The following is a 26,395-nucleotide window of genomic DNA, read 5'->3' on the forward strand; positions in this document are numbered from 1 at the left end:
TTGGTTTTGTATTGCAGCTTGCTGGTTTTTTTTCAAACCATTAAGTTGTCTTTTTTCCAGGAGTGCTGGTTTGTCATTATAAGCTTTGTGTACCCAATAGAAAACTATTTTTCTAGAATGCTAAGGACACTTCTAATAAGTATCATTAAGCTTTCAATATTTTGACTCTCAACATTTTCAATTAGTTTTTATTATGCAGACATAATATTTTATTATATATCAGTACAAAAACTGTGTTTACTCTTTTATCAATATGACCTCACTTACTTGTGAGTCTTCTCTAAAGTTAAGATTTTAAATACAAGTTTGAGGTTTTTAGTATCTAATCCAGCACTGAAAGTGCATGAACATATGCAGTCTCATGTATCAGTCAAGAGCAGCAGAGTGGAAGCGCACTATGTAAGTGAAGTAACAGTGTTGATCAGTCATGACATGGCACTGAAAATAAGGCTTTCATAGTTTTTTGTTTAAAAAAAGTTCCTCTATCTTTTTAGTGTACTTTTATTTTCCTTTTCAGAGTCCAAGCTGTTATTCCAATTGGCAAGTCTATCATTACCTGAATTTGAAATATCATAGTGATGATGACTGAATGAATTTTTTCAAGGATAGGAGGACTAAAAAGAAAATCTTCAACAAATATGTTGAAGTTCTTTAAGTCAAACACAACAAAATTCCATATACCAACTCTGAATTCAGAAATACACTCCTTTTAAAATAGTAAAAACTCTTTGATAACATTCCCAGTGATTCAAAACAGACTAACACTGGGTTTTGTTGTACTGTCAGTCACTGAGTTTCTCATCTAGGGCAACTATTTAACAGTAGAACTGTGGAATTTCTGTTTGTATTAAATAATTTTTGCTTATCATATGCAAACTTGTCCTGCCACTAATGCGTATTTAGTTGTCACTTAAAGTCATAGAATCATTTAGGTTGGAAGAAGCCTCTAAGATCAAGTCTAACCGTAATTCTTGAATTAATTTTCTTTCTTGAAGGCCTGTGCAGCACAACCTGAGAAGCATCAGGCTTGTTGAGAGTAAAGGAAGGAGATTATTTTTTCATCTCCAAATTCACATTAATGTGATTTTGAAGTGGTAGCTCTCAATTTTCTACACATCTATTTCTACAGAGCACTGTGGCTCTGATAAACAAGCAGAGTGTTTTTCCTTCACTCTGCAATCAGCTTGGACAGCCATGCTTGTGCTAGCTTTAGTCTCACTAGCAGACATACCAGCACTAACACAGCTGTGGTAACCTATGCCTCAGCCGGGGGTATGTAGGCTCATTTGGTTGTACATTGGATGCTTACTCAAATTAAATGCCTGCAGTGACATCCATGCTTATGTATTTTAACTGTTCTGTTATATAAGGCTGACAAAATTAAGTGTATTTGAAGTATATCTAAAATGCTGCAGCCATATCTCTTAATTGCAGAGCAGATGCAGCCTGTAAGGCAGTGAGCCCTACTCTGTCATCCTTCTGAGAGATGATTAGAAAGGTCTGCTCTAGTTTGATAGTTTTAGCATGATTTTTTATCAGAAATTTGCAGGAATTAGGAAGTGCTCAAGTGCACTATATGTAAATGAAATACTAAAGGGCTAAAATTAGCAAAGGAAACACGAAGATAATGAAAGTGAAGCCTTGCTCCTGGCAGTCCAAACCTTTGTGGAATCCTAGTGAAATCAAATCATCAGTGCTTGAGTGTATTTTATGTATAAACTCTCAATCCTGCAATCAGATCCTTAATGAAGGCATTCTCCTTTTTCTTAATTTCTGTTAAAAAAAACCGACACAGTAATCCTTGATTAAATGGAACTTGGAATGTGTTTGGAAAAAAACCAGGTAAAAACAGACGTGGTGAGTAATACAGCATTTGTCAGATGCTGGACTGGTAAATCAGTAGAAGGGTAAATACACTTACAGGAAATTTCTTCATTCTAAAATGTACCTATAGGAAACATGTTAAAAAGATGGAGCCTGCTGTTTACATAATAGGGAGTAATTGTTAGCAGTGCACAGGAACGGACAGCTTGTCAGGATATTGGCATTTGACACACACTGCTCTTGTTGTGAGGTACTTCTGCAAACTCATTAAACTCAAGTTTCTTTCAGGTGTTTTAAGAATAGCAACAATGAACAACAGTTCAGAGATACCAGAGCAGAGCCATTGCCAATAGCAATTCTGAAGGCCACATACACACTGCTTGCTCAAGACAGGAATTCTTATTTTTACTGGACATTTTTGCAAGCTGCAGAAGCATTTCAGTAACAGTACAAGCACTGAGGATGAAAGTGATTCTTGTATTCCAAATCCTGTTTTGGAGCAAAATGCTAAATTATTTTAGGTATTTGACCTGTGCAAATTATATTTACTTTCATTTTTGTCCTTCTTTTTTATTTGAAGATTTTGGATCGCTCTTTGCAAAGTACTTTTATATTTTCAGAAGTGATATAAAGGTTCTTTGAAGAAGCTGAAGTGCAAAAAGGTAGCGTTTGAGTACCCAAGGAACTCGGTTTGAGTACTACCGCCATTCTTCCCAGACTTTGATGTGGTCATTGTTTGTGTACAATTAAGAGGGAGAGCTCAGTCTAGTCAATAATTAGACTGGCACTTAAGGATGGATGCCATGGAGGGAAAAATTTTGGCTGCATATTCCTGCTCTTAAACCCCAGTAGGCTCATTCAGTGAGCTAACTCAGAAGATTTTTTTTTTCCTTCTAAGGAACCTGGTGGTAGCTAGCCATTAAATCAGTTTAGAAGTGGTGTGAAAATATAGCTTGGGGCTGCAGTGACATGTGTTTAATCTAGCAATGCCAGTTTAAATACAATCCCTAGATATCACGTCCTCTCAGTTCTCCTTTCTGCTTCCTCCTTTGCCCTCAGTTCTCCTGCATACATTAGCTCTCATTCTCAGAGCAGAGAGAAGTCAGCAAAGCAGCTTTTTACCTTCTTTTCTGCTTTTCTTTTTTTTTCTTTCTTTTTCTTTTTCTTTTTCTTTTTCTTTTTCTTTTTCTTTTTCTTTTTCTTTGTTTATGCTTTTCTTTTTCTTTTTTTCTTTTTTTTTTTTTTTTTCTTTTTCTTTTTCTTTTTCTTTTTCTTTTTCTTTTTCTTTTTCTTTTTTTCTTTTTTTAGTATTGCCCAGGGATGCCTGTTACGATTTCTAATTCATTCAGATCCACCTTGACAGAGCTCAGTGATTAACACAATGGTGGGGAACTACCTCCAAAAAATCCACTCCCAGGACTGCCTCTCTACGAAGCAGTTTTTGCCATAGCATATTTTGCACCCAGCTGAAGTATCAGTATGCTTGCTTCTCCATACATAATTCACTTTGTGAACCAGTTTAGTCACGTTTTAAAAATGCACACATTACTCTAAATTTTATCCTTTGTCTTGTTTTCAGGGAATGATTTGGTAAGTGCTGGGAAGTACAGAAGCAGGTAATGCACTTCACATCTAGTACTTGAAGCTGCTCTGCTTACAGAATGGGACTATTAGAAATTAAATAAGCAAGTTTGGTGCCTTGCTTCTGCTAGAGAGTAAGGAGGTAGGTGCCTGACTTGCTTAGGAGGTACTGTATATCCCACTGTTGCTCCTGACCTGTACATGTTTAAGCCAAAACACTCACATCAGGCTACTGTTCTACTGAAAAAAGTAATGAGAAAATGCACTCTTTTTGGTGGACCTTTCTGCCTTCACCCTTGAGATACTAGGGTGTGTAGGTGAGCACTAAGCCTGTGACTGTTGAAATATAGATATGATAATTCCTTTCAGGGCATGTCTGGATATGTATTTTCAAGATACAGGTGATGATTTCTAAGTGGTGGTCATGGATGATGTTGTTTTGAAGCTTGAAGTGATATATATATATATATACACATACATGTGATCTGTTTTGATACTTACATAATATCTGTTCTAGGGAATTAATTTGCAAAAAAAAAAAAAGAAAAAAAAAGTTTTCCTTTTAGGTCTGAATTTTAATTCAAATACTTTATGATGATATTTTCTCAGCAGGAGGAAGACAAGTATTGCGGTGGTGCTGCAAGTCTCAATTTTTATTGACCAATTACCCCAAGCACAGCAATTTATAGCAGGAGCACAGTCATTGTTTAAAGTTCACTGGGGCTTCAGCTTCCCTGGCCATAAAAGTAATTTATATATATGTGAATACCGCTGGTGTTTTTTTCCCTCAGCTTAACGAAGGAAGCCAGGGCAAGTACAAGGTATCTCCTGCCTGCAGGCACACAGGCTTTGAAGTGACAGCTGGGATGGGGATGAGAATTCAGTTGGAGATATCCAGGTGGGGCTTGGCTGGTGCTCCCATGGGCAGCATGGGCTGCCTGGTTGGATACCTCCCAAGTCTGTTACCTGCAGGCTTTAATTGCATGGCACTACTGTCAAAATCATGGCTTTACATAAAGGAGTTCCTGTGTTTGGTGTGACAGTGCTTTATCATTTAGTTTAATGTAGGGAGTCAGAGGTGCAGAGGGACCTGTGCTTTAGTTTGAGGGGTGGTGTGTATGCATTGGTATTTTGGGTGCAACCAAACCTGCCAAAGGAGGTGTCTGCTGGGTGTGTGGGTGCAAGTCAGGCTCCTGCTATTTTGCAAAGTCATCAAACAAGGAACACTTTGGGAAAGAACACTAAAGAGCATGGGAATGCTGCTGAACAAAAAGCCTCAATCTTTGTGTGCCTTGTTTGTTTAACATTGGAGAAATAATGATATCTAGTTTAATACTTAAAGAACATTTTCTTCACTCTAAACCTTTTAATGCTGTCCCATTAACAAGTAATACTTCAGACTTTCAGCAGAAAATCATGATGTTTATAAAAGCTTCCGATTTTCTTGCATTTCAGATCGCCTTTATTTTGCAATTCTTTACCAAAAACCAAAGAGTGGAGCTGCAAATACCCATTACTTCTGCATAGATGATGAACTTGTGTATGAGAAGTAAGTACCAAGATAGGTTTGTTTTCCTTTTTTTACAGAACTAAATTAGTCAGAACAACAGCATGAGGAATTAGTCTCATTGGAGAATTAATTACATGAGTTTGGTCTTCTAAAACTTATGTGCCATGATGATTTATAGGCTTTTGAAGGGTTTCATGCTTTCCCATCAGGATTTCTTAGAAACATTTTCAAAGCAGAAGTTTTCATTGTACCCATTCTTGTTAGAAGACACAGAAACATGATACAGCCATATAAATTTAGAACTGCACATTGTACTGCCAGACTAAAAGGAGTCTTTGGTTCCTCATGTATTAAGTGGAATGTTTGAACTTCCTATAATCAGAGAAGAAAATGGCAAAGTCAATTCAAGCCTTTATGAGCTGACAATGGATATATTATTTCCCCTGTAGTGACCAGTGTTTGTATTTTACATGATGTGGAATGTTGCTAATTCTTCAAAAAGTTTTGATCAAGGGCATGCTTGCTGTTTTTTAATACACTAATAAATCTTTATTCTTTGTGTTTCCTTTTCTCTAGCATGAGTTGCCTTCTTTTAAAGTAAAGCTTATTAGTTCCTCTTAAAATAGAGTTTAAAAACTTTTGTCACAGAGCGATACAGTAGTGAGAACTAGTTCTTTAAGTCTTGGGTATTGGTTTTGAATGGTGCTGTGTGGAAAACAAAAGAATTTTAGTCCATATTTAAGATCACAAAACATTTCCTCCAACAAAACAGTATGTATTTATGTAAGAATGCATGCTTGTTTTTAGAATAATATATGTATATCACATGTAATTATGACTCCTTGCTTTGTGCATGTTGTTAAAAAAAAGGCATTTACAGGGGTCATGTACAATTTTTATCCTTTCTTCTAACAGTTTCTATGCAGACTTTGGACCACTCAATCTGGCAATGGTCTACAGATACTGCTGCAAGCTAAACAGGAAATTAAAGGTAATGCTTGGAGTTTTGATTCAAAAGCCAATATTACTGCCTTTTAAAAAAACAAGTAGGCCAACATTTCTTTTATTGTTATTGTTATTGATCAGGTACGTTCTGTTTTCCTAATCCAGCTGAATTCTGAATATGAATGCTATGTTTTTGTCAGGTGAATTTAGGGAGGAGGAGGATCAGGGTGGAAAACTTACTTACTTACCCATTCACTCATTTACAGAAGATACACAACTGTGGCAGTAACTATCATTAAGCTTCTAGAAGACCAGTAGCTAAATTAATACAGCCTCTTATATAGGAAAAGCTTTTTTCCTGGAATTCTGTCATATTGGCAATCTGCCAGTATTGAGTGACCTAGAAGGTGTATTGCTATGTTTTTATTTGAAATTATTTTAGTTTGATTTGGTCTTCTCTTCTGATGCTGAGATTCTTCAATAATTAACGACATTTTATCTTTAGTAGCACTGATAGCATTGGCCTGAAGGAGGCTGCTCTGCTTGTACTGCAGATTATTTTCTCTTACAGGAACTGAGTAATTTTTGGTATTGGGCTCTTGATAAAGCATAGTGTGTTTAAAATTGATTTCTTAAATTAATTAACACAACTTACAAGTTAGTTGACCTTTAGTAGATGTTGGAGTATAAAACCTGTTTGGCAGATGAAAAAACTTATTTTTGTTAGTGTCAATAATGGTTTGCCTCTTCAAAACTACTTAGATCTTTACAATGCCACTGAACTGTGAAAAGTAGGAAATATACAGCACATTATGGAATAAGAAGGTTTTTTTTTCTTTTTCATTCCTTGATGTCTGTCACAGATAATAGTTTGCAGAATTCAGACTTGCTTTATTATTCTTTAGGTTGTGGAAGCAATTGGGACCTATGGGTGTGATGTTGCTGCTTGGTTCTTACTGGGCACTAGTAGAATTGTCTCTGGCTAAGCCTGAGATAAACCTGTTTAGTGGTCCAGGCTGGGAGGTGGTAAACTCCCTCTTGAGTAACCATGTTCAACAGGATGAGATTCTCTGATTTTTTGTATACTGTGTGCTCTGAAGCAACAAAACTCTATGTTTTAGTCCCTTTCCACGTCTTGTGTCTGACATGTTAAGATTTCTGAGAACATATTTCTGCTACTGATCTGGGGTTTTTTTTCATTTTCAATGCATTGAATCCAGTATCTTGAACAAGTGGCATTGCTATTTAAATGCATAAGATGACATTTTATGACAGCAGTTGATCAAAGTGCACAGTTTCAAGCACATCAGAATTTATTTCAAGGGCTAGTTAGGGGATAACTGCCACCACAAGTGTGTGTCCTTTCTATTGAAAATGCCATTCCACCCACATTCTAAAATAAATGGAGAAACTGTATGCCAAGCCAAGATGACATTTAAAAAAAGTATTTATGATAAAGTTTAGAAATAATTTCAAAATATTTTAATCTAAGCATGGTTCTGATCCCTAGAAACAAATACTAGTGGATTTATCTACATTTGGGTTTGAAAAATGAATGAAAAGGTGTAAGCTCTGTTTTTAAAATTTTTTTGAACTTTAATATACCTGTGATGCTTTTAAGAATGCCACTTTCTATTTTCATAAATGGCTATCTGTTGTATAAGGCTTGAAGTAAAAAATGCTAGCTAAAATTACAAATGCATTTAAGAAGAAAAAGAAAGTACTTCAGTAATTTCTATCAAAAATTATTTAGGCTAGATACTGGGAAAAATACTGGAAAAATCTAGGTAGGGATGCAATACAGTTTTCCAAAGCTTCTGAGGCACTACTCCACAGTATTTTTTGTTCTCTGACTACAGCTGGATGAAAGGAGGTAAACAAATTCTTGCATTCTTTTGATTTTATAAAAGAAGGTGTAAAATGCAAAATCATAATCTTGTGCATTTCTTGATACAGTCATTTTCATTGATAAGGAAGAAAATAATTCATTATACTGGCTTTGATCAGAAAAAGCAAGCAAACGCTGCATTCCTCATAGGCTCCTACGCAGTAAGTACTTAAATTTTTACATCAGCTGCTGATTGTGTTCAATTTTTTATACTCAATTTTTAGACCAGCAAGATAAAAACAATTCTTTTCTCTTGAATAATCATCCTACTAATGTAATTACAGTAAAGAATCACATAGTAAGAGAGTTTCTAAGGTCCAGAAGGTGTGTGAGTGAAGTTGCATAATTTCAGGTTTTTTCCTTCCTACTGCCATTTCTGTTCTTAAGAAATAAGAGCATCATTGGAAAAAAAATCATTGCTTCTTGATGTTTTGCCTTTCCCCAACCGCACAACCGCTTTTTCTTTTTTATAATAGAAACACAGTATCTTGCATGAAATATAATGTATCATTTGCCAGTGCATGTTCAAATGACACTTTCCTTCCCCAGCTGCTTCTTCTCTAGTACAAAATAATCTCTTTCATTAATGTGGGAGAAGAAGTTGGAATGTGTGATGGGTTTAGAGCCTGTCTAAAACCTGGGAAGATACGATATGGTTGGAAAGGTACTAAGCCAAGTCTGTGGCTGCAGAGGGGAAAAGGACTGGCTTTATATCACAACTGCATGCATTTGGTACACAGAAATGTAGTCAAGAAATAAAATGCTGAATTCTTCAGGATGAAAGCTGTGATGCACCATATTCAGGTCCTGTTTTGACTCGTAACACACCTTGGTTGTAACCATTTCTCTTGTTTACTGAGTAATAAAATGAAATAAGAAGCTATGCACTTTTTGATGTTGGAGATTTGAGAGATTGGTTCATGTAGCCTTAGGTTATTCCTATTTATTGGCTGCAAAGGCTACACAGTACTTTCTGTGATGTAGGCAGTCTCCTTCCTGCCTCTCTGCATCATGCAGGATGTCCATTTTCTATTCCTTGGGATTTCTCTGTTGTCTATATTCTATAGCACTTTTACAAATTGACAACTAAATTTCAAAACTTGTCACTCTTGGTATTTGAATTAGGAATGTTGTTGTAGTCCTGTGCAATCTTAAACTGCATGGAGACTGGAAATATGAGTAATTAAGCTTGTTTGCTGTTAAGGGGTTATGCTGCAGTTTTTAGGAAAACTACTTCTTTCGAATTACTTGATCATAATTGAGGTCCAGAGAGTGAGAAGGGCCTGCTTTCAGTTATCAGCCATTATTTGGAAAAAAGTGGGTTTTGCTTCTTCCTACACTGTTCCAAGTATGTGTAGTAGTAGCATTGTGTGGCACAGCAGCTGACATTCAGAGCAGAATTTTGGCACAGAAGATTAACTAATGGCAAAACAATGTAATAGGAAAATACTGTGGTTGACTATGCAAAAGTATACAGAAAACCTGAAATAAATATTATTTTTGATCACTTGGTAGCCCTGCCATGTTCCAATAATAACATGCAAGTGAAGTTGAGTGCTTCAACAGTCTTGAATAAAGCTATAAGATTAATATATATGGCTTATGACAATCCAAAACACGGTAATTAGAAATGGAGGCTGTTGTACAGATGAATAGGCAGTTTTTGCTTTAGAGAGCTGCAGTGAAGGAAGTGGAAGTTGAGAGTAAAGAAAGGATGCTCACAGAGATATCATGACTGCCTAATCAAGGCATGTGGTAGGGCTAGTTGCAGACACGTGGCATATGGCAAAACCACCATAGTTCTGAGAGTTTGGAGAGGTGCTTAAGTTACTGTAGTGTACACATTGACTATTTTAGCAGTTTCCCTGAAAGGCCTAGAGGAAAGTGAAGCGCAGTATATCAGTCACCTCCTTGTATGTAGACGTGTCTATCTTGCAAATTTGCAAGTCTAAGATAGTGAGCTAGCTCTAGCTAGATGCTGATTTTCTTTCCAGTACAATACGTTTTGGCTTTGGTTCTGCTTTTTCTTTACAGTAGGGTAGAATTTCTTCTCAGATTCATGTAGGAGGGATTCCACTGAAGAAAGATCACAGAACAAAAACTATGCCCCTGAGGCATTTTTTTCCCCGGTGGCATGCTTTGATGATCTTTCATGAAGAGGCAAGCTTAATTGCAGAGCTCATTGCTCAAGTGTTCACACATATTTGTCCCATATTTCTGCTTTCTGCAGAGAGAATTGGATTGTTGTCTGTGGAGCTAGCAATGATATGGGATCTGTTCAGAATGCCTGATAAACATGTCTGTATGCATATTTCCTGATTGAAAGGAAATATTGATGACTTCTTTATTTAAAACAGATGTAGGCTTACGTGTCTGCCTTCTTTAGTTTCAAAATGGTTTGTTTTTTGTTGAAGTAAGATCCATCCAGATACTGGTCAAATCTTTTAAAGGGTTTTTCTATAATTTTAGTTAATCAGATGTGTCATGTTGGTAATACTCTTTGTTGCTTGAGCTGATAGTCATAATTTATTTTCTGATCTTACTGTGTAAGTTGTAGGTTGATACTGTATTTTGTTTTCTGTGGCTTGAATGTGTTTTCTTACTTGAGTCTATTTATTTAGCTTCATGGTAGGTTCCCATTTCAACAGTTTGCCTTAGGGTTGAGGAGCTTTGTGGGTAAGAAATGCCTTACTTTGGGGGAGCTCTGGTTCATTCAAGGAAGAGCAAGGAAGTAGAAAGGGAATGTGGCCTTTGCAGATTTGTGCAGACAAGAACAAAAATAGTGCTTGTATACTTGGATTGAAAGTTGTTTGATAATTTAAGCACAGTTTTGTGGTGCAACTTGCTCTGTAGTGCAGGTGCTAGAAGTACTTGTTAGGAATAACAAGGAATAACGGCAAGGTTTTCAAGAACAGCAAGGCACAACGAGTCTGTGTAATTTCTGGTTTTCTTATCTTTTGTTTTTTTAAAACACAGTTACATTTAAGATATAAAACTGTAATGAACTGTATATGACTAGTTCTCCTCTGGGACTTCTATGTCCATCATAAACTTTCAACTTCTGAGCATGTCTTTTCAAAGGCTTGTTGACCTCAAATTTGTATTCTTAAACAGAATATTTTAACTTCTGCTTAAAGGAATTGCAATATATTAGCATGATTTATCATTTGTCATCTTTTGTTCAAATGTATATTTGTGTGTATATATCATGTGGGGATATGCTCCTACTAGTAAGGCAATTATGAAAGTCTTCATTAAGTGTGGTGTGGTAAGGGCAGCTGTTAGTGTTCTTGTTTTCAAGCAAAGTCTGTTTTCGGTCTTTTCTTCACAGTTGATGTGTTTTAATGTTTCCCCCATTCCCGTTCATCTAACTTGTCTTTCTTTCCTCTTCAGTGGAGATAGTTTATGAACTCTCCAGACTACATCCTTCTTTCTCCCCCCTCCTGCATCTCCTGCTTCCTTCCAGGTGTCCTTTGATGTGACAGCACAGCCTAACTCAAGCTCTTCAGTATAATATGGCCTTAAGAGTGAAAAATTAAGTTTACAAATATATTGTTGTATATGTAGTTTTAGAATAAAATACTAATTTTTTAGAGTAAATCTTAACAGTTTAGACCTTAATCTCTTTATTGTTCATCTTTTATCTATTTTAATTCTGTATTTTGTTTCTACATTTTTGCAGACGTAATGGGAATAATATTCTTTTATGCAGGTTAGCAAAAATTTGGCACATTCAGCCACACAAAGGGTAGCCAGAATTCAGTGTGTTGGGGTTGAATGTTTACACTTTATTTGGGAGGAGGGGGAAAAGGGAAGGAAGGGGGGTGGGGGGGAAGCTTTGTTCTTCACCTTTTAAAGAAAAATCTTTCCCTTGAAAGCTATCTTCACTGTTCAGGCCTTACCACACTACCAAAGCAGCAGTGGTCTTCTGAGTTGATATCTACAGTGGCTTCTCTTGATTTTCACCAGGACTTGGCTGTGGGTGAGGAAAGTCTGCTTCTTCCATCATTGCTCCTTCTATATTACAAAAGAAAATGTACCCTCTGTGCCCTGTCCACCCAATTCCCAAGCTCCCCCCTCTCCCCTTGGCTACATTAACTTAGTAACAGTGTTTTTTTTCTCAGGCCTGGCACTAATTATGTACTTGGAGGGTGACCCTTCCAGGGTACCGCCCCATGAACTGCTGTAATTCAGGTCACCTTCTCCAGGACTCATCTCTGTACTTTGTCTATTTTCTCATCTTCTTTCTTCAGGGTAAGCAGCGTTTCCTTCATCCGTTCTAATCCATAGTATCAGTGTTTTGCCTTTTCAATTTGTTAGTATCCTTCCTAGTTGTGGGCCTAATGCTGGGTAGAAGCTGGAGGTTGGAGAATCAGTTGGCACCCACTGGTTGATGGAGATCAATTGGCACCTACTGGTGATGTCGAACTGCTCTGTTCTTAGTGTAACACTTGCAGAATTATCTCTGGCTAAGCCTGAGACAAACCTGTCTAGTGATCCGGGCTGGGTGGTGGTAAATGGGTAACTGTGGCAGTGCTCAAATTTAGAATGGGTAAGCCATGTTTACCCTCAGCTATGTTTTGGTGAGAGGTGCTTCGTGAGCAAGTGGCAGAGACAAAATGGACAAAGTACTGACCTTTCATTTAAGCAGAAGTTACCTGGAATCTTGGGTGTCCCTGAGTTTGTGTCCTCTAAAATGCTACCTTCTCTAAGTTGTATTTGGGAAATCATGATTAATCTTCACAGCGGCAGCTTTTCCTGCTGTTGGTGCTAGGTTCTATTCCAGCATGTTCCTGCAAAACTGCTTGTCTCCATAGGAGAAGGGTTGCTCTTTTGGAGGCTCCTCACTCTATAGCCTTAGGTTGCTTTCTTACCTGGTATAAAATGATGATGCATCCAGTCCAGTCAGTTCAGGGTTTTTTATACTTTCCTTCTGCCATTTAAAAGGTAATTGGAGGTTTCTTGCTTTTGTTTATGATGAACAAAAGAGAGTTGCCAGAGATGGGCAGTTATTCACTTTCTGTCACTTTTGTCCGCTTAATGACTGTGTTTCTGCCAGTGATGAAACAGTTTGCCACATGCATTTCTTCACTACAACACAAATCCATACAGGAAGCTTTTTGTTCTAATAAACTTCTATTTTAATTTTGCAACATCTAACATTTTGTCCTAAGGAAATTGGTAGAAATTTTATCTACTAACTGAGTAGTATATCAAATTGAGGTTTTAATGAAATAAAATATTTAACACTTTAAAGTTATAACAACTGTATGAGCTTGTATTTGAGTCTGGTCACACACAGCAGTTACTTGCATTTGCTCAGAATGAGTTTAATTTGCTGTTTACAGCAGTTCAGGCTGTCTTGGAAGAGTGACATTTTTGGAACATAGTTGTATCACATAACATTTGCTTGTAAGCAGTTTAAAATTAATTATCTCATAATTTTCTCGTTCTAAGCGAGCATGGTGGGTAAAATGTACGATTTAGGTAGCAGCCTTAAGCAGATTTTTCAGTTGAGGGTGAACAGGTGGATAAACATGATTGTTTTGAGCACATCATAGATACGAATTTAAAGTGCTGTTTATAGACCTGAGTTGATACAGTTTCTAACAGTAAAGCTTATTTCAATAGCCTATTTATTTTTCCTGAAAGAGAAACAAGTTTTGTCATAGATTATTATTACTAAACATGTTTTGTCTTATATGCAGCATTACTATTTTACTTGGCAGTGCCATGTATTGAAAGTTAAGATGCCTTTTTTAACCAGAGACTCATTTCCCGTTCCACCAGGAATACTTTGCATCCTATTGTGAATATCATTCCAATGATTATAACTCCAGTCTAGGAAATGGTTGCTTGACAAATAAGGCTGTATTGAAAACATTAATGAATCAGATGAAAACATGGCTTGCTAAAAGCTCTCATTCTCTGGTTGATTTTAAATGCTCATAAATAAAGACTGGGTCACCTAATCCTGCAAACCCTTGTATTTCACTGAGTGAACTTGAAAGCAGCTGTTTGACTGCACAGCACTGTTGGCAGGAGGAGTGCTTGAGTGCACCTTTCCCAGTGTTCAGTGCTTGGATGGTTCTTGACCATTCACAGAGGTGCCTGTAGTTCCCTGATTAGAAACAGATGTCCTAAATGAAAAGGATGATTAGAGCATTGTTATTGGGTCAACTGCTAATAGCAGATTCCTGGCTATATGTTGAAGTTCAGTAGGATATTTTTTGTAAGCATAAAAAAAGCTAATTTCTAAATTGTCTGTATACAAATGATAGCGGATTGTGATAAAATGGTATGTTTGACATGAAAGATATCAATTCCTTATAGTAACAATTTTCTAGAAAGATACTTAAGTAGAAGATTTCTAAAATATTTTAAGAGTTTTTCTGTTTGTGTGTGTGTAGATATGTACGTATCCTCCTATCTGCACTTGAATATGACTGTAGGAAAAATCTAAAAGCTGAACTTGTAGATGCATGCTGCATTGACTAAGCTTTTTTGAAAGAAGACCTTTTTTTTTAATATTTCCCTAACTGCAGGAAAGGATCCTCTTGGGAAATAATTTTAAAATTCTAATAGTCTTTTCTTCATTTGTGTATACACAGAAGGATAAAAATTATCCCAGAGAGTGAATGCTTCTGCTAAATAACAGCTAATATCATTACTTTAAATTTAGTTTAATATTTTTGTCTTTTTAGTAGTCATTTTTGTTGGTTGCTTTATTGGCATTAACCTAAGAAAACAACTTTATTTGTGAAAGTTTTCATCATCTTAGAAAGCACAGCAGAAACATCAATTGTAATCAGCATCTGGACAAATTAGTTTCAGCTGTTGTATATTTCGATTTCTGGAGTTTGTCTTCTCTCATTTCCTCTCCTTTCCCCAGTACATATCTCATTAATTTACAAATATATCTTTGTTTTGTTATGCATCAGACAACATTTCCATTCTCTTATTTTCTAAAACTTCAGTTCTGCTTGCTGCCTTAGAAAGTCCTTCTCTCTTTCAACACTTCTGTCTGCTACAGGTATTTGATCACTACTACTTTCTCTTTCCTGTTTATTTGCTTTCTTTAGTCCTTTGTTCACTCACATCAGTCCAATGAAATTGTTCATCTTTAAGGCTTCCCTGGCCTCCTCCAGGTCAGAAACAGTGTTATATTCAGTTTTATAAAAATACAGATGTGTCAGAAATGTTTTTTTAACTGAATCTTTCCTTAAATGCTAACTGCATTTTAGTTCACTTCATGGAGCAGTGTAGGAGCAATCCCAACAGATACTGGGCATTCAGTCTGCAGGACCAGATTAAACCCAGCTGTTAAGCTCAAAAGCTGCTGGAAGTGTATAGTAAAGATGTCAGATCTTCCATGCTGGCTCTCTGTCTACTGATGGAATTCTTTTGGTGCTGACCATTTCCTAATGCAGAGTGTGGCCTCTGCTGCCTTGACATCTGTTGCTTCTCTGAGCTTTGCTGCTTCAGTCTTACCTGTTAGCATACATTGAATTTGTATTCGACAAACCTAAAAGCAGGCCCCACCCATGTTCAGCCTTCATCCAGCCTTGTTACAGCCAGGGTTTCTAGCTGTGTACTCCTTTAACCAGAAACTTTAAACAGAAACTGATCATGTCTCCACTTTGACTATCACAGCTTCTTGTGTTATGTTACTGCCAAGATACTTTCCTTGTGAAGTAATTATCTGTTTATGATCTTTCCCATTATGTATGAGTGTCATTCTTCCTTTTGGAAGCACTCTATGCCATTGCACTCATCCAGCTATTCTCATACTAACCTAATTTTTTTGCAAGCACTTTCCACTGAGAACACCATCTGACCATTTCATCAACTGCTGTCTCTGCAGCTGTTCACTTGTTGTGTATTTTGTGTGTGTGGTAGTGTCACAGCTGAGTGTAGCAGGATTTCTCTTTGTTTCAGAATAAGTTTCCTTCTTCAGTAAATATGCTGTATTTTGTTTCAGTTGAACAATACAAGTTGTATTTTTGCTTTGCAAAATCAGATCGGGTTTTTAAAATGTCCTTGTATGGAGAAAGCGTTCTTATGTAGCTGTGTTAAGAAATGTCCAGACACATATGCATGTATGTTAAAAAGGTGTTTCTAGCACTTTCACTGGTAATGTAATTTCAGAAGCAGGATCTGTGCTTGAGAACTAACATAATAGAACTAACTAACAATACAATACAATGACATGGGGAAAAATTCTCTCTTGCTGCTGTTATACTTGTAAACAAATGCTTCTGCATTCAGTCTTGTTTCCTTCGAGAAGCTCAGAAGGACTAAGGATTTCTCTCATACCTCATCTGAGCTTTTGTACAAGCTTACAAAATCACATAGTATTAGTTGCATTTCTACTTGCCTCTGGTGTGATTAGTACTCTGTATTCTACAGAGTGTGATAGCACTTAAGTTGGACATTAGGAGGAATTTCTTCACAGGAAGGGTGAAGGATTGATTAAACATTGTAATGGGCTGCCCAGGGGGATGGTGGACAAGATGTTTAAGGGAAGACTGGACGTGGCACACAGTGCCACGGTCTAGTTGGCATGGTCATGTTTGGGCAAAGGTTGGACTAGAATGATCTCAGAGATCTTTTCCAGCCTAATTGATTATGTGATTCTGTAATCCTGTTTTTTCCAGGTGACTCATTTCTGGCTACAAACTCTGTCTAATTAATATCTGTTTTTTAATTCCATTTAATGTCTCAGGTTTGTAAGTTTTTCAGGGACAGGGCTCTCTTCCTGATAAACAAGAAGTGCTTGATGTGTATGGTTGTTAGCAATATGTGTTCACTGTCCTGCAAGATGTAAATTAGGACTGTAGCAAAGCACACAATTTGAAATTTCTTGGAAGATAACCTTTACATCCAAATCAGGCAATGTATGAATTGAAAAGTGAATTTTGCCATCAGAGGCTAAGCTATTCACTAATACTTGGGGAGGCTTTTGAAATATCTTTTCTATTTTGAGTGTATACTTGCAAATATAAATGCAGAAATCACTTATCTCTCCCCAGTGTAAGCACACACACACAAAACATGCAGTTTTCATTACTTAGCTATGTCTCAAGAAAGATTTATTTTTCTGTTTTCTTCTACCAATTTCAAGGGAACAATGCTTTGAAAATACTTAGCACACTAATTGAATCAGGAAAATCAAAGGGGTCACCTGTTGGCCATGTCTGTTTTAGCTGTCTCTTTAGGTTGTGTTTCAAGCTGGGTTTGTTTGTTGGGTTTTTTTAGCAACATCTGTTCTAACTCTTGTTTTCTGTGTGTGTGTGTGTGGAGAGAGGATGTTTAAGGTGTGTTAAACCATTTATTCAAACTGGCTTTGTAGCAGCATCAAAGAAATTTGAAAGGCAATGCCAACTTCTTAAAGAAAAAAATGTCCAAATCAGCAGAAAGTAAACACAGCATGCCTTGATTTTTGGAAGTTGTTTAATTAATGCTCATGAGGATTTTTACTTTCAAATATCTCTAAGGGAAAATGTCATTAGTATAAAATAAATAAATAATTTTACTGAACATTAGTGAAAAAACCCACAATTTTCTGTACATTGTTAAAACCATTTCAAAGAAAAAGTATTAACTTCAAATTACTGAATATTGACCTGTTAATGACAGCTTGTTATTAACAGTTGTTACATCCTGGCCATGCTGGGGATGGTATTTAATGGTATTTGAAGAAGATATATGCAAAAAAGGAGGATTTTTAGGTATTCTTTAAGGAGAACTTAGTGTTAAAGGCTATCCAAGAGGGATCAGACATGTTGTGATGGAAGACCATATGGATATTTCTCGTAAGTTGGTCCTTTGTGCATTCTTTTCTGAGTGTTTTTGACAATAGAAAGTTTGATTCATTCTGTTCTTAGTATTTTGCTTCTCAAGCTACAGATTTCCTTTTTAAAATTTTTAATTTTTTTTTTGTTTTCTCTTAGTTTATGGCATCTGGATTTAGTTACTGGATATTGCCCCAGCAGTGCAAAAGAGGAAGTAGAGAATTTGGATAAATGCAAATGTTCTGATGTAGGAAGATCAAAACATACATAAATAACCATTTTAGTCTTGTCTGCTGTGTGTACCAACAGTTTGTGTACTAGATGATTCATAGCTTTACTGAAATCTCTGCAGGTTTTTATGTTTTGATTTACATCTTAAAAGCTTAATTTAAACAAATCTACAGACTGGTGAAGCAGAGTTGTAGTAGAAATGTAAGAATCCAGATGAACAGGAGCCTTTTCACTGTAACCTATAGTTGAACACCTCCTGCACAAATCTATAAAGATTGTTTTAAAAATACATATTTTTTTAGATTGACAAGATATTTTATTGTTTGTGTTAGTTTTATTGTTGCACACTTGAAAACATTTGTTCTTGATGCCACTCTTTTTCAGCACTTTTGCACTCTGTGATAATTAATTCTGCCTTCTGTAGTAAACAAATTACTTGAAATTATTGAAGTCTGTCTTAAAATAATGTTTTTCCTTTTCTGTCTTTTTCCAAAAATAGATAATATACCTGAGAGAATCCCCAGATGATGTGTACAGGCTTATATTGTCAGGAAGTGTTTCCTATCTTCCTTTCAGGTAAATAACAACTTGATAGAACTTTCTGTACCTTGGTATTTTAAAGAGGAATGTAACATTTTTCAGTACTAATTTCTGCTGTGATGGTTTTCTAGGGTTCTATTTTATTTTATTGTGTTTTGGGGTGGGTTTTTGTTTGTTTGGGATTTTTTTGGGGTTTTTTTTTGTTTTGTTTTGGTTCTGGGTTTTTTTGGTTTTTTGGTGGATTGTTTTTTATTGGTTGGTTGGTTGTTTTTTGGGTTGGATTTTTTTTTGATATTGAAGTTTTTACTTAGGACACTCACTGTCCTAACTTTAGGTACTCAGTGAATCAGAGGTGTTACCAGCTGGTATTGAAGTGTCCCAGCAGAAGGTGAAGGAGCCCCACTGTTTGTATCCACTCATTGAGCTTTTTTTTCTACATTGCTTCTCACTTGGCAGTCTGATTTTGTGCCAGTAGCTGATAGTTGAACGTATCAAAATATCTGTCATTCACCACAGAGGGCTTGCAATACTTAATAGCATTCTTTACACACAAGAGAGTATTTGCAGATTGCTGCACATATTTGGCAAGTGGGAAGTTGTCATCAGTGTATTCCAGGAGCCTTCTGCATTGCCTGTGCCCTACTGTGCTATCCCTCCAAAACATATCAGAGTGGTTGCAGTTGCCTGTGAGGACCATGGCCTAAGAATGTGAGGCTGCTCCTATCTGACCGTAGAAGGCTTTATCCATTAGCTTCTTCTCATTGGGTGGTCTAAGAGACACATGCTACTACAATGTCACCTTTATGTGTCCTTTCTTTTACTTGAGTAACATTCTATTATTTCTGTCTCCTGCTAATTTCTGCCCCTTTCCACACTGATTGATAAGGAAGGAAAGGGTAGAAAAAATTACTAGAGACAGCTATCCAGGGTCTTCAAAAGTTCTTCTTCCTCTCAGTTGAAACTTGAACATGAACTGTTTTCTACTTATTAGAAACATTAGCTGATAATGGGGTTATTAGCATGATAGGGCTGCATGGTCTCAAGGTGTTCTGCCGAGGCATAATGTTCTCTGGTGTAGATTCAGTTTAATTTATTTATTTACTTCATTATAGTATTCCTGGAGAATTCTTAATCTGTTGTGCTTATGAAATTTGACAATGGTCACATACTAAGAACATGCAATTCCTGGATCAACAGAATTTAAAAACTTGTAATTGAAAGAAGTTGTTTTAATGAAGCCAGTTTCCCTTCTCATATAAGCATGAACTATTTATGATTCTTAAGGAAAATATTTTATTATATTTACTAAAATGCTTATCCTAACAGTCTATTTCCAAAATTGAACATTTCAGCATTACAAAAATTGTAGCTGGAGTAATCTTAGTGTTGTATCTGTTAATATAACTTATTTTATGTTGTTATTCTTGTAAGATTCAATGTATGGAAAATGAAGTAATCATTTGACAGAATTATTTCAGTTTAATAATCATTACCTTGCAGTAATTTTTAAAAGGTGTTTTAGAGAAGTATCTTCAATTGCTTGCACTTAGATTAAAATACAATAATTAAGTTTTGGTAATCTATCTTATAGGGATGCTTCCTTTGGTACTTGCAGTTTTCATCTGACATTACTGGACTGTTTTCATGCAATAAACAAGGTCAGTAAACTAATATTTTTCGCATTTCAAAAAAGTAGCTAAATGTTGCCCATCAGAAGAAGAAGGCTTAGGAAACTAGGATCCCGTTAGAGCTGTGAAGTAGCAGATCTATGGATTGTTGCCTAGTTTACTATGCATTATGCATTGTCACAAAGTAGGTACAGCATTCATAGAAGTCTACTAATACTTTACATAATCAACAAGTGAAGATATTATAGAGGGAATTCTGAGTTTTACTTGTGTAATCTATCAGGACCATAATTCACCTCTAATCCTAAGAGCTATGTGTTAGGTTTATTATATAAACCCCCTGGTGTTATGTGTTAGGCTGAACATAGCCTTTGAAAGGGTTTTGAATGGGTTTGCTATACACTTCTGGCATTTGCAGCACATGCTAATGATTTCTGATTTTGCTTTAGAAATAAAAATAGAACAAATGTTAGGAGGTAGGTGCTTCTGTTTTTTAACTATAAAATTACAAAATCTAGGTTTTTTAGCAACATAGAAGTGAAGTGATGCAGCATTAAAAGGTAGAGAAATCAAAACACATTCTTTTTAGTCTGTATGAGTAGTGAAATGGAATTCTGCAGCTCTCCACTGTACTATTGTCTTTTGTATTGTGGGTATCTCTACCAAATACTGATGTTTTTACTGGTTAAGTCGTCTTCTTGAAGACTGGTGATTTTTCAGCTTTTTTGGGTATTTTGAAATTGGTTATTTGTATGCCAAGACTGGTACATTGCTGTTCTTGCTGGTGAACAACAAGGAAAGCTACAAAAGATTAGGTAGTAAAAGAGAAAATTACAATGTAGTATTTTTAATATCTGGAGATATGGGATTTATCTGTGTTTGTCTTCATGTTTTAATAAGTGGATAAACTATCAGTTACCCAAATGATTGTATTTTTTATACAGTGCTAAGTATTATGGTTGTGGCTAATATGGGACATCATGGACTCACAGTAATATCTACTTAGGACTTTGTGACTGCAAACAATTTGAAATCAGTGAAGATACTAGCAAATAAAATTTATGCACAAAAAATATCTCCAGTCCTTGAATGTGGTCTTTACAATCTACTCATAGTTTCAATAGATATTTTTGCTAGTTATTTTTCTTTTTATTTTGTGCAGCTAGCAATAATGAAAATAATGCTTCAGTAATCTGGGATTTTTATAGTGATTCGGTGAAAACAAAAAAAGTTGATTTATTCATCTGACTTCACTTATATTGAAATTTACCAACTGGGTTTGAAGCAAGACTGTTTGTCTGTATTCTTAAACTTTGTGAAGAAAGGAGAGTGTGTATTAAATGACTTTATGTAACCAAAAAGAGTAAGAAACTGTCCTCATTGAAGAGGCATCTTTGTTAAGAGCTGTGTTCTGAATTTTAGGCTTTGCAGTATGGTTTCCTGGATTTTAGTACGTTTGATGTAGATGAATATGAGCATTATGAAGTAAGTGTTCAGTATCAATCTTTTGATTTGTTTGCTGTTACTAATGCTAAAGCAATTGCTTATAATTTCTGCCATTCCTTTCTAGTATTAAGTTCCATTTCTGTTTTGTCTCTTTAAGTTATGGTAGTTAAATAAGGTTCATGGTCAGAGAGAGAATATTAAAATTCAGATTTAAACATAATTATGCTCAAATATGGGGAAAAGCAGAAACCAGAACGGAAATAATTGGGAGTCTCCTTACAATATCCAGTAAAACCCTGGATATTCTTGAGCAGTCTTGACGAAAAACTAAAGGGCATACAAGCCCAAGTCCAACTGAATGCTAGAGAACAATCAAAGTAGGTATTTGAGAACACACGGCAAAAATGTAATAACACTCTTTGAGGTAAAGAAGGAAACAGGGCTGGGAATCTCCAAGTGCATAAAATTCACTTTGGCTCATAGGAAATTATTGTCATAATGAAGGACTGCAACTCTTGATTATATGCAGTCTTGGAAATGCAAAGCTGCCAGATATCTGTAAAGAGAAAATTAAATGCTCCTAGAGCTTAAAAAATTATTATTTAATTTGTGAACAGAAGTAAGACCAATTGGTAAGACCAATTTAGGATCCTATAAAAAAAAATTTGAAAGTTGCTCTTCATCTGAAGGGTATCAGTTGCATTGTTCTAAAACTCTGATTTAGAAAGACAGGGACACAGGGGAGAAACATAAGGTTGAGAGCATCTGTCATCCTCATGATTAAAAAGAAAGCAGCCAACTAACACACCTTCCTTTGACAAAAGTTATACATCAATTCTATCTAGCATGTATTTTGAAACAATAAGGAAAAGCCTGAAAATACAGGGATAATGATAAACCAAGCATTTTCTCTTGACAGAGAGCAGAAAATGGAGATTTTAACTGGATAATACCAAACAAATTCATTGCCTTCAGTGGACCTCATTCAAGAAGTAAAATTGAAAATGGTATGCTTAAAAAAGGAGGTGGGGAACACAAGCCCACTGCTTTCTTAGTTGATTGTTATCAGTAAGAACAAGCTTTAAAAATTGTTCCTCAAACAGTGTGTTTTTTCCTTGGCTCTTTTCCTTTTATAAGAACTCTGGCAGTAAAATTTTAATGCTTGGTTTAATTGTATCTGACCTAGGTGATTGTATTAAAATTCCATTTTCAATTAGTCTGTTTCTTTATCTTGTCTCTATTTTGGAAGTGTTTTCATATCTTATTTTTTAGTATTTTTTTATTTCTTCAGTTTAAGCCTCACTCTTTTTTTTATCTTCTGCTCTCAAATAGGCTATCCCCACCATGCTCCAGAGGCTTATTTCCCATACTTCAAGCAAAATAAGGTCACCACTATAATACGCCTCAACAAAAAACTGTATGATGCCAAACGATTTACAGATGCTGGATTTGAGCATTTTGATCTCTTCTTTGCTGATGGAAGCACACCTAGTGATACTATAGTTAAAACATTTCTAAATATTTGTGAAAATGCTGAAGGTGTGATAGCTGTTCATTGCAAAGGTATGATGCAAAAACCAGTTTCTATTACAAGTGATGTTTATAATTACAGCTCCTGAGGTATTTTGCAGTATAATTCTACTATATCTAGTTATTAATATCTCTGCCAAACTGCAACCGTTCCATTAAAATTATTTCTATGGTTCTGTTCAGCACTTCATCTTCTAATTTTGTTAAGTACCAGAAAAATCTTCCAAGCCATTCCCAAAATGAGACTGGAGAAAGTGAGATTTCCAATATTAATGGTTCTTTCTGCTAGAAATTGTTAGTACTTTCAAAGGATGCTTTGGGCAAGGCATTTGAAGTCCTGGCAAGTTCTCTCTGAAAATACATGTTTAAATATACCAAGTTGTAAACTTTTGGAAACAGCAGCATTTTGGGGAGATTCCTCAAAATATATGTGTTCTTCTACAGCCACCAAAATCTTCATCCTTCAGAGACTCTTTATACTAGTTTGGGCATGCTCTGAATATCCATTCCTCCAGAGTTAGAGTTCGAAGATTTTAAGAGCCTGGCCAATGCAGCTAGTATAGTTAATTCAGTTTTCTGTTGTTCTAGAGGCAGTATGTTTCCCTTCCCACACCATCTTTAATAGTCTATCAGAAATTTCTTCTCCACAACTCTGCATCACTAGTGTATCTGATAATGCTGTGATTGAAGAAGGGCCTTTTCTTAAGCTGTTTGCTTTGGACCTGCAAAGACTGCAGTTTTGTTCCTGTATCTGCCATCCGTTTGCTGCATTTAACAGAATTATAGGAAAGTGAAAAAATTGTTGAAACCAGCATCATGACTCTGGGAAAACAAGTCCATACTCTCATTCTTCACTGAGGTGATAACCAATTAAGTGACATGCCTGAATTTATGCCAGAATATTGAGTATCAGTGATACAAGTGCTTTGTTTTCATTCAAATTAAGGCGTTCTTTGGTAGACATCAGACTAATGGTGTCTTGCCTGCAATTACTCTTGAGGAGGTGTTGAATGCTGTAGCCTGTTCCTAAAGTTGTCATGAGAGTCATGGAAAGCTAAAGCAAGTTTCTAAAGCAAGTCATGGTAACTGCTGTGTGGTAGTCTTGGCTGTTGTGTTATACAGAAGATTTTGCAGTGGTGTTGATCAGTTGATCATTTAACAACAATCAGTCAGTTGTTAAATGAGAGAAGTGGTGTGTGATTTGCATGTGCAGCAAGTGATTGAGGAGAGATGCCACTTAGCTGGAGTGGTCCTCTCTAGCTTCTCATGTTTCCCTAGGCAGATAGAACTGTTTTGAGGGCCATTTTAAACAAGGTTTCTGACTCTGGAGTACTTCTTGCCTGTGCTAGCTAGTGCCCAGACTTGCTTATTGAAAAATTTGTCTTTGTTAAAGAAATTAATTAGAGGGGGGCTGGGAGAACATCTGAATTCAGTGCAATGTATGATTAGTTTGCAAGAAGGTGTTAGGAGAATTCTGAAAAGAATAAAAAGGCCAACTGTTTTATCCCATGCTTAAAAACATTCTTATACCTTCATACATATTCATAGGTAGGTAAATAAATGTAGCTAAACTTACAGATATTTGTAAAGTTGCTGGCTTTGGAAGGTTACCTCACTCAAAAAAATATGGACAGTGTGTTAGTAACCTTGTATATGATGAAAAAGATCAAAGAGTAAGTTTCCCTTACCACATTTGATAAGTAGAGATTTGTTTTGATCAGGCAGGTATCTACTTGTCCAAGTAACAGTGTCTATAGTTACAACAGATTCCAGATGGAAATGGATATATAAAAGAAGACATTTTTTATATTACACAGCTGGTCTTGGACGAACAGGCACACTTATTGCTTGTTACATCATGAAGCATTATCGGATGACAGCTGCTGAATCTATTGCCTGGATCAGAATAAATAGACCTGGTTCTGTGATTGGACCACAACAGCATTTCCTGATGGAGTAAGTAGATTGAGTGTAAATTATTGCCAAAAATGAATCTAGATGTCTTTTTCTTCTTCTTCTTCTTCTATTGTACACTTAACAATCTTCAGTGTTAATTTGTTATGTTTTGGGCCTTTTTTTCCATGTTATGATAGCAAACAGGCAGAACTTTGGACAGAAGGGGATATTTTCCGTGCAAAGTTGAAACGAAACCATAAAATTGCTGTAACAAGAATTCTGTCAGGAGTAGATGATATTTCAATTAATAACACAAGAAACAGGAGAACCATCCAAAAGGACATTGAACTGGTAACCATGCAAATATTGTGCTCTTGTAAAAGTTGGAACTGTTGAGAATCTCTCAGGTTTTGAAAAAACCTGTGGGTGCACTAAAACTTTGTTAATCAATTTTTTTTTCTGTTCACCCTTTTTGTATAAAAGGATATTGGGCGGGGGGGAAAACTAGGGATGCCAATTATGAAAAATGGAGTTTAGAACACAAGTGATGTAGGAGCATCATCACGCTGTAGTCTTTTGTAATTAGGTCAACAATAGAAAAAAGTACATTCTGCAATCAAAAACACTGATTTAATTTTGGATTGTCTGTTGCTTCACTGTGTGTATTTAAAAGGAGGGGATGAAAGGGTGGGTTTTTTTACTTATTTTAGTTTCTAATTGCAAATTCTGTAATACCTTTTCATGGTGCTTTTTGAAAAAGACAGTACTACTGTTTTAAAAAGGCAAGTGAAGGAGGGAAATGCTGCATTTAGTGAAGATCATACTGTACCTAAGCAGAGATTTTATAATATATTGCTTCCAATGCTTTAAAAGGAGACAATATTCTGATGCATGTAAGTCATGACACCACTTAATGGCTTACAGCTTCTAAAGCAGCAAACAGGAAACTGGAAGGAACAGAACTATATTTATGCAAGTGAATTTCCTTTGACTTTATCCTGTTGAGATAATTCTAAGTTTTAAGATAAAGTTAATTTTTATATATTTAAGTGTCTATATTTAATCTTGATTTATCCCTTTCCCCCCTCCACTTATCCAGTACAGTGATGATGATGAAACAAACTGTTTAACACAAGGGGATAAGCTTCGTGCTCTGAAAAGCAAAAGGCAAGCAAAAGCTCCAACTCCATCTCCACTAGCGTAAGTCAGTTTCTAAGTATATAAAACGCCAGAAACACTTTTATCCTCTTTTTCATGCATACTTCCTGTTGCCCACAAGTGTTTATTATCAATGCTGCTTTTACTGCCTTAAAACAAACATGAGATTCACCATTTCTCTGAAGGCTTGGTGAGTGCAGAGGAGGCAGGACAATTTGGTAAAAGAACTGCAAGACTGAATTTCTAGTTTTCTGTATAGTTTTTGATGCTGGTATTCTGTACATTACCAGCACATACAGCACTCCTGAATGCTCTACTTTTTAGTTTAATCACAAACATTCTCTTGTCTGTTCTGTGGTAGTATAAAAATGAAAGAATATGATTCTGTATGGTTTTGTTTGATTGGCTCAAATAAGATATGTGC

General features: G+C 35.9%; 1 protein-coding gene across 1 annotated transcript in view; it reads left to right on the plus strand.

The window, feature by feature from the left end:
• Positions 1 to 26,395, plus strand: part of CDC14B (cell division cycle 14B) — a 42,831-nt gene that overhangs the window by 3,132 nt on the left and 13,304 nt on the right. The window contains exons 3-13 of the mRNA XM_039729998.1: positions 4,861 to 4,954; positions 5,831 to 5,906; positions 7,817 to 7,909; positions 18,273 to 18,349; positions 19,905 to 19,971; positions 21,364 to 21,426; positions 22,307 to 22,394; positions 22,720 to 22,950; positions 24,735 to 24,873; positions 25,011 to 25,164; positions 25,913 to 26,013. Of these exons, the coding sequence (XP_039585932.1) occupies positions 4,861 to 4,954; positions 5,831 to 5,906; positions 7,817 to 7,909; positions 18,273 to 18,349; positions 19,905 to 19,971; positions 21,364 to 21,426; positions 22,307 to 22,394; positions 22,720 to 22,950; positions 24,735 to 24,873; positions 25,011 to 25,164; positions 25,913 to 26,013 (1,183 nt within the window). The remainder of the gene's footprint in view (positions 1 to 4,860; positions 4,955 to 5,830; positions 5,907 to 7,816; positions 7,910 to 18,272; positions 18,350 to 19,904; positions 19,972 to 21,363; positions 21,427 to 22,306; positions 22,395 to 22,719; positions 22,951 to 24,734; positions 24,874 to 25,010; positions 25,165 to 25,912; positions 26,014 to 26,395) is intronic.

This window comes from Passer montanus, unplaced genomic scaffold, assembly GCF_014805655.1.
Source record: "Passer montanus isolate IOZ18808 unplaced genomic scaffold, ASM1480565v1 scaffold7, whole genome shotgun sequence".
NCBI lineage: Eukaryota > Metazoa > Chordata > Aves > Passeriformes > Passeridae > Passer > Passer montanus.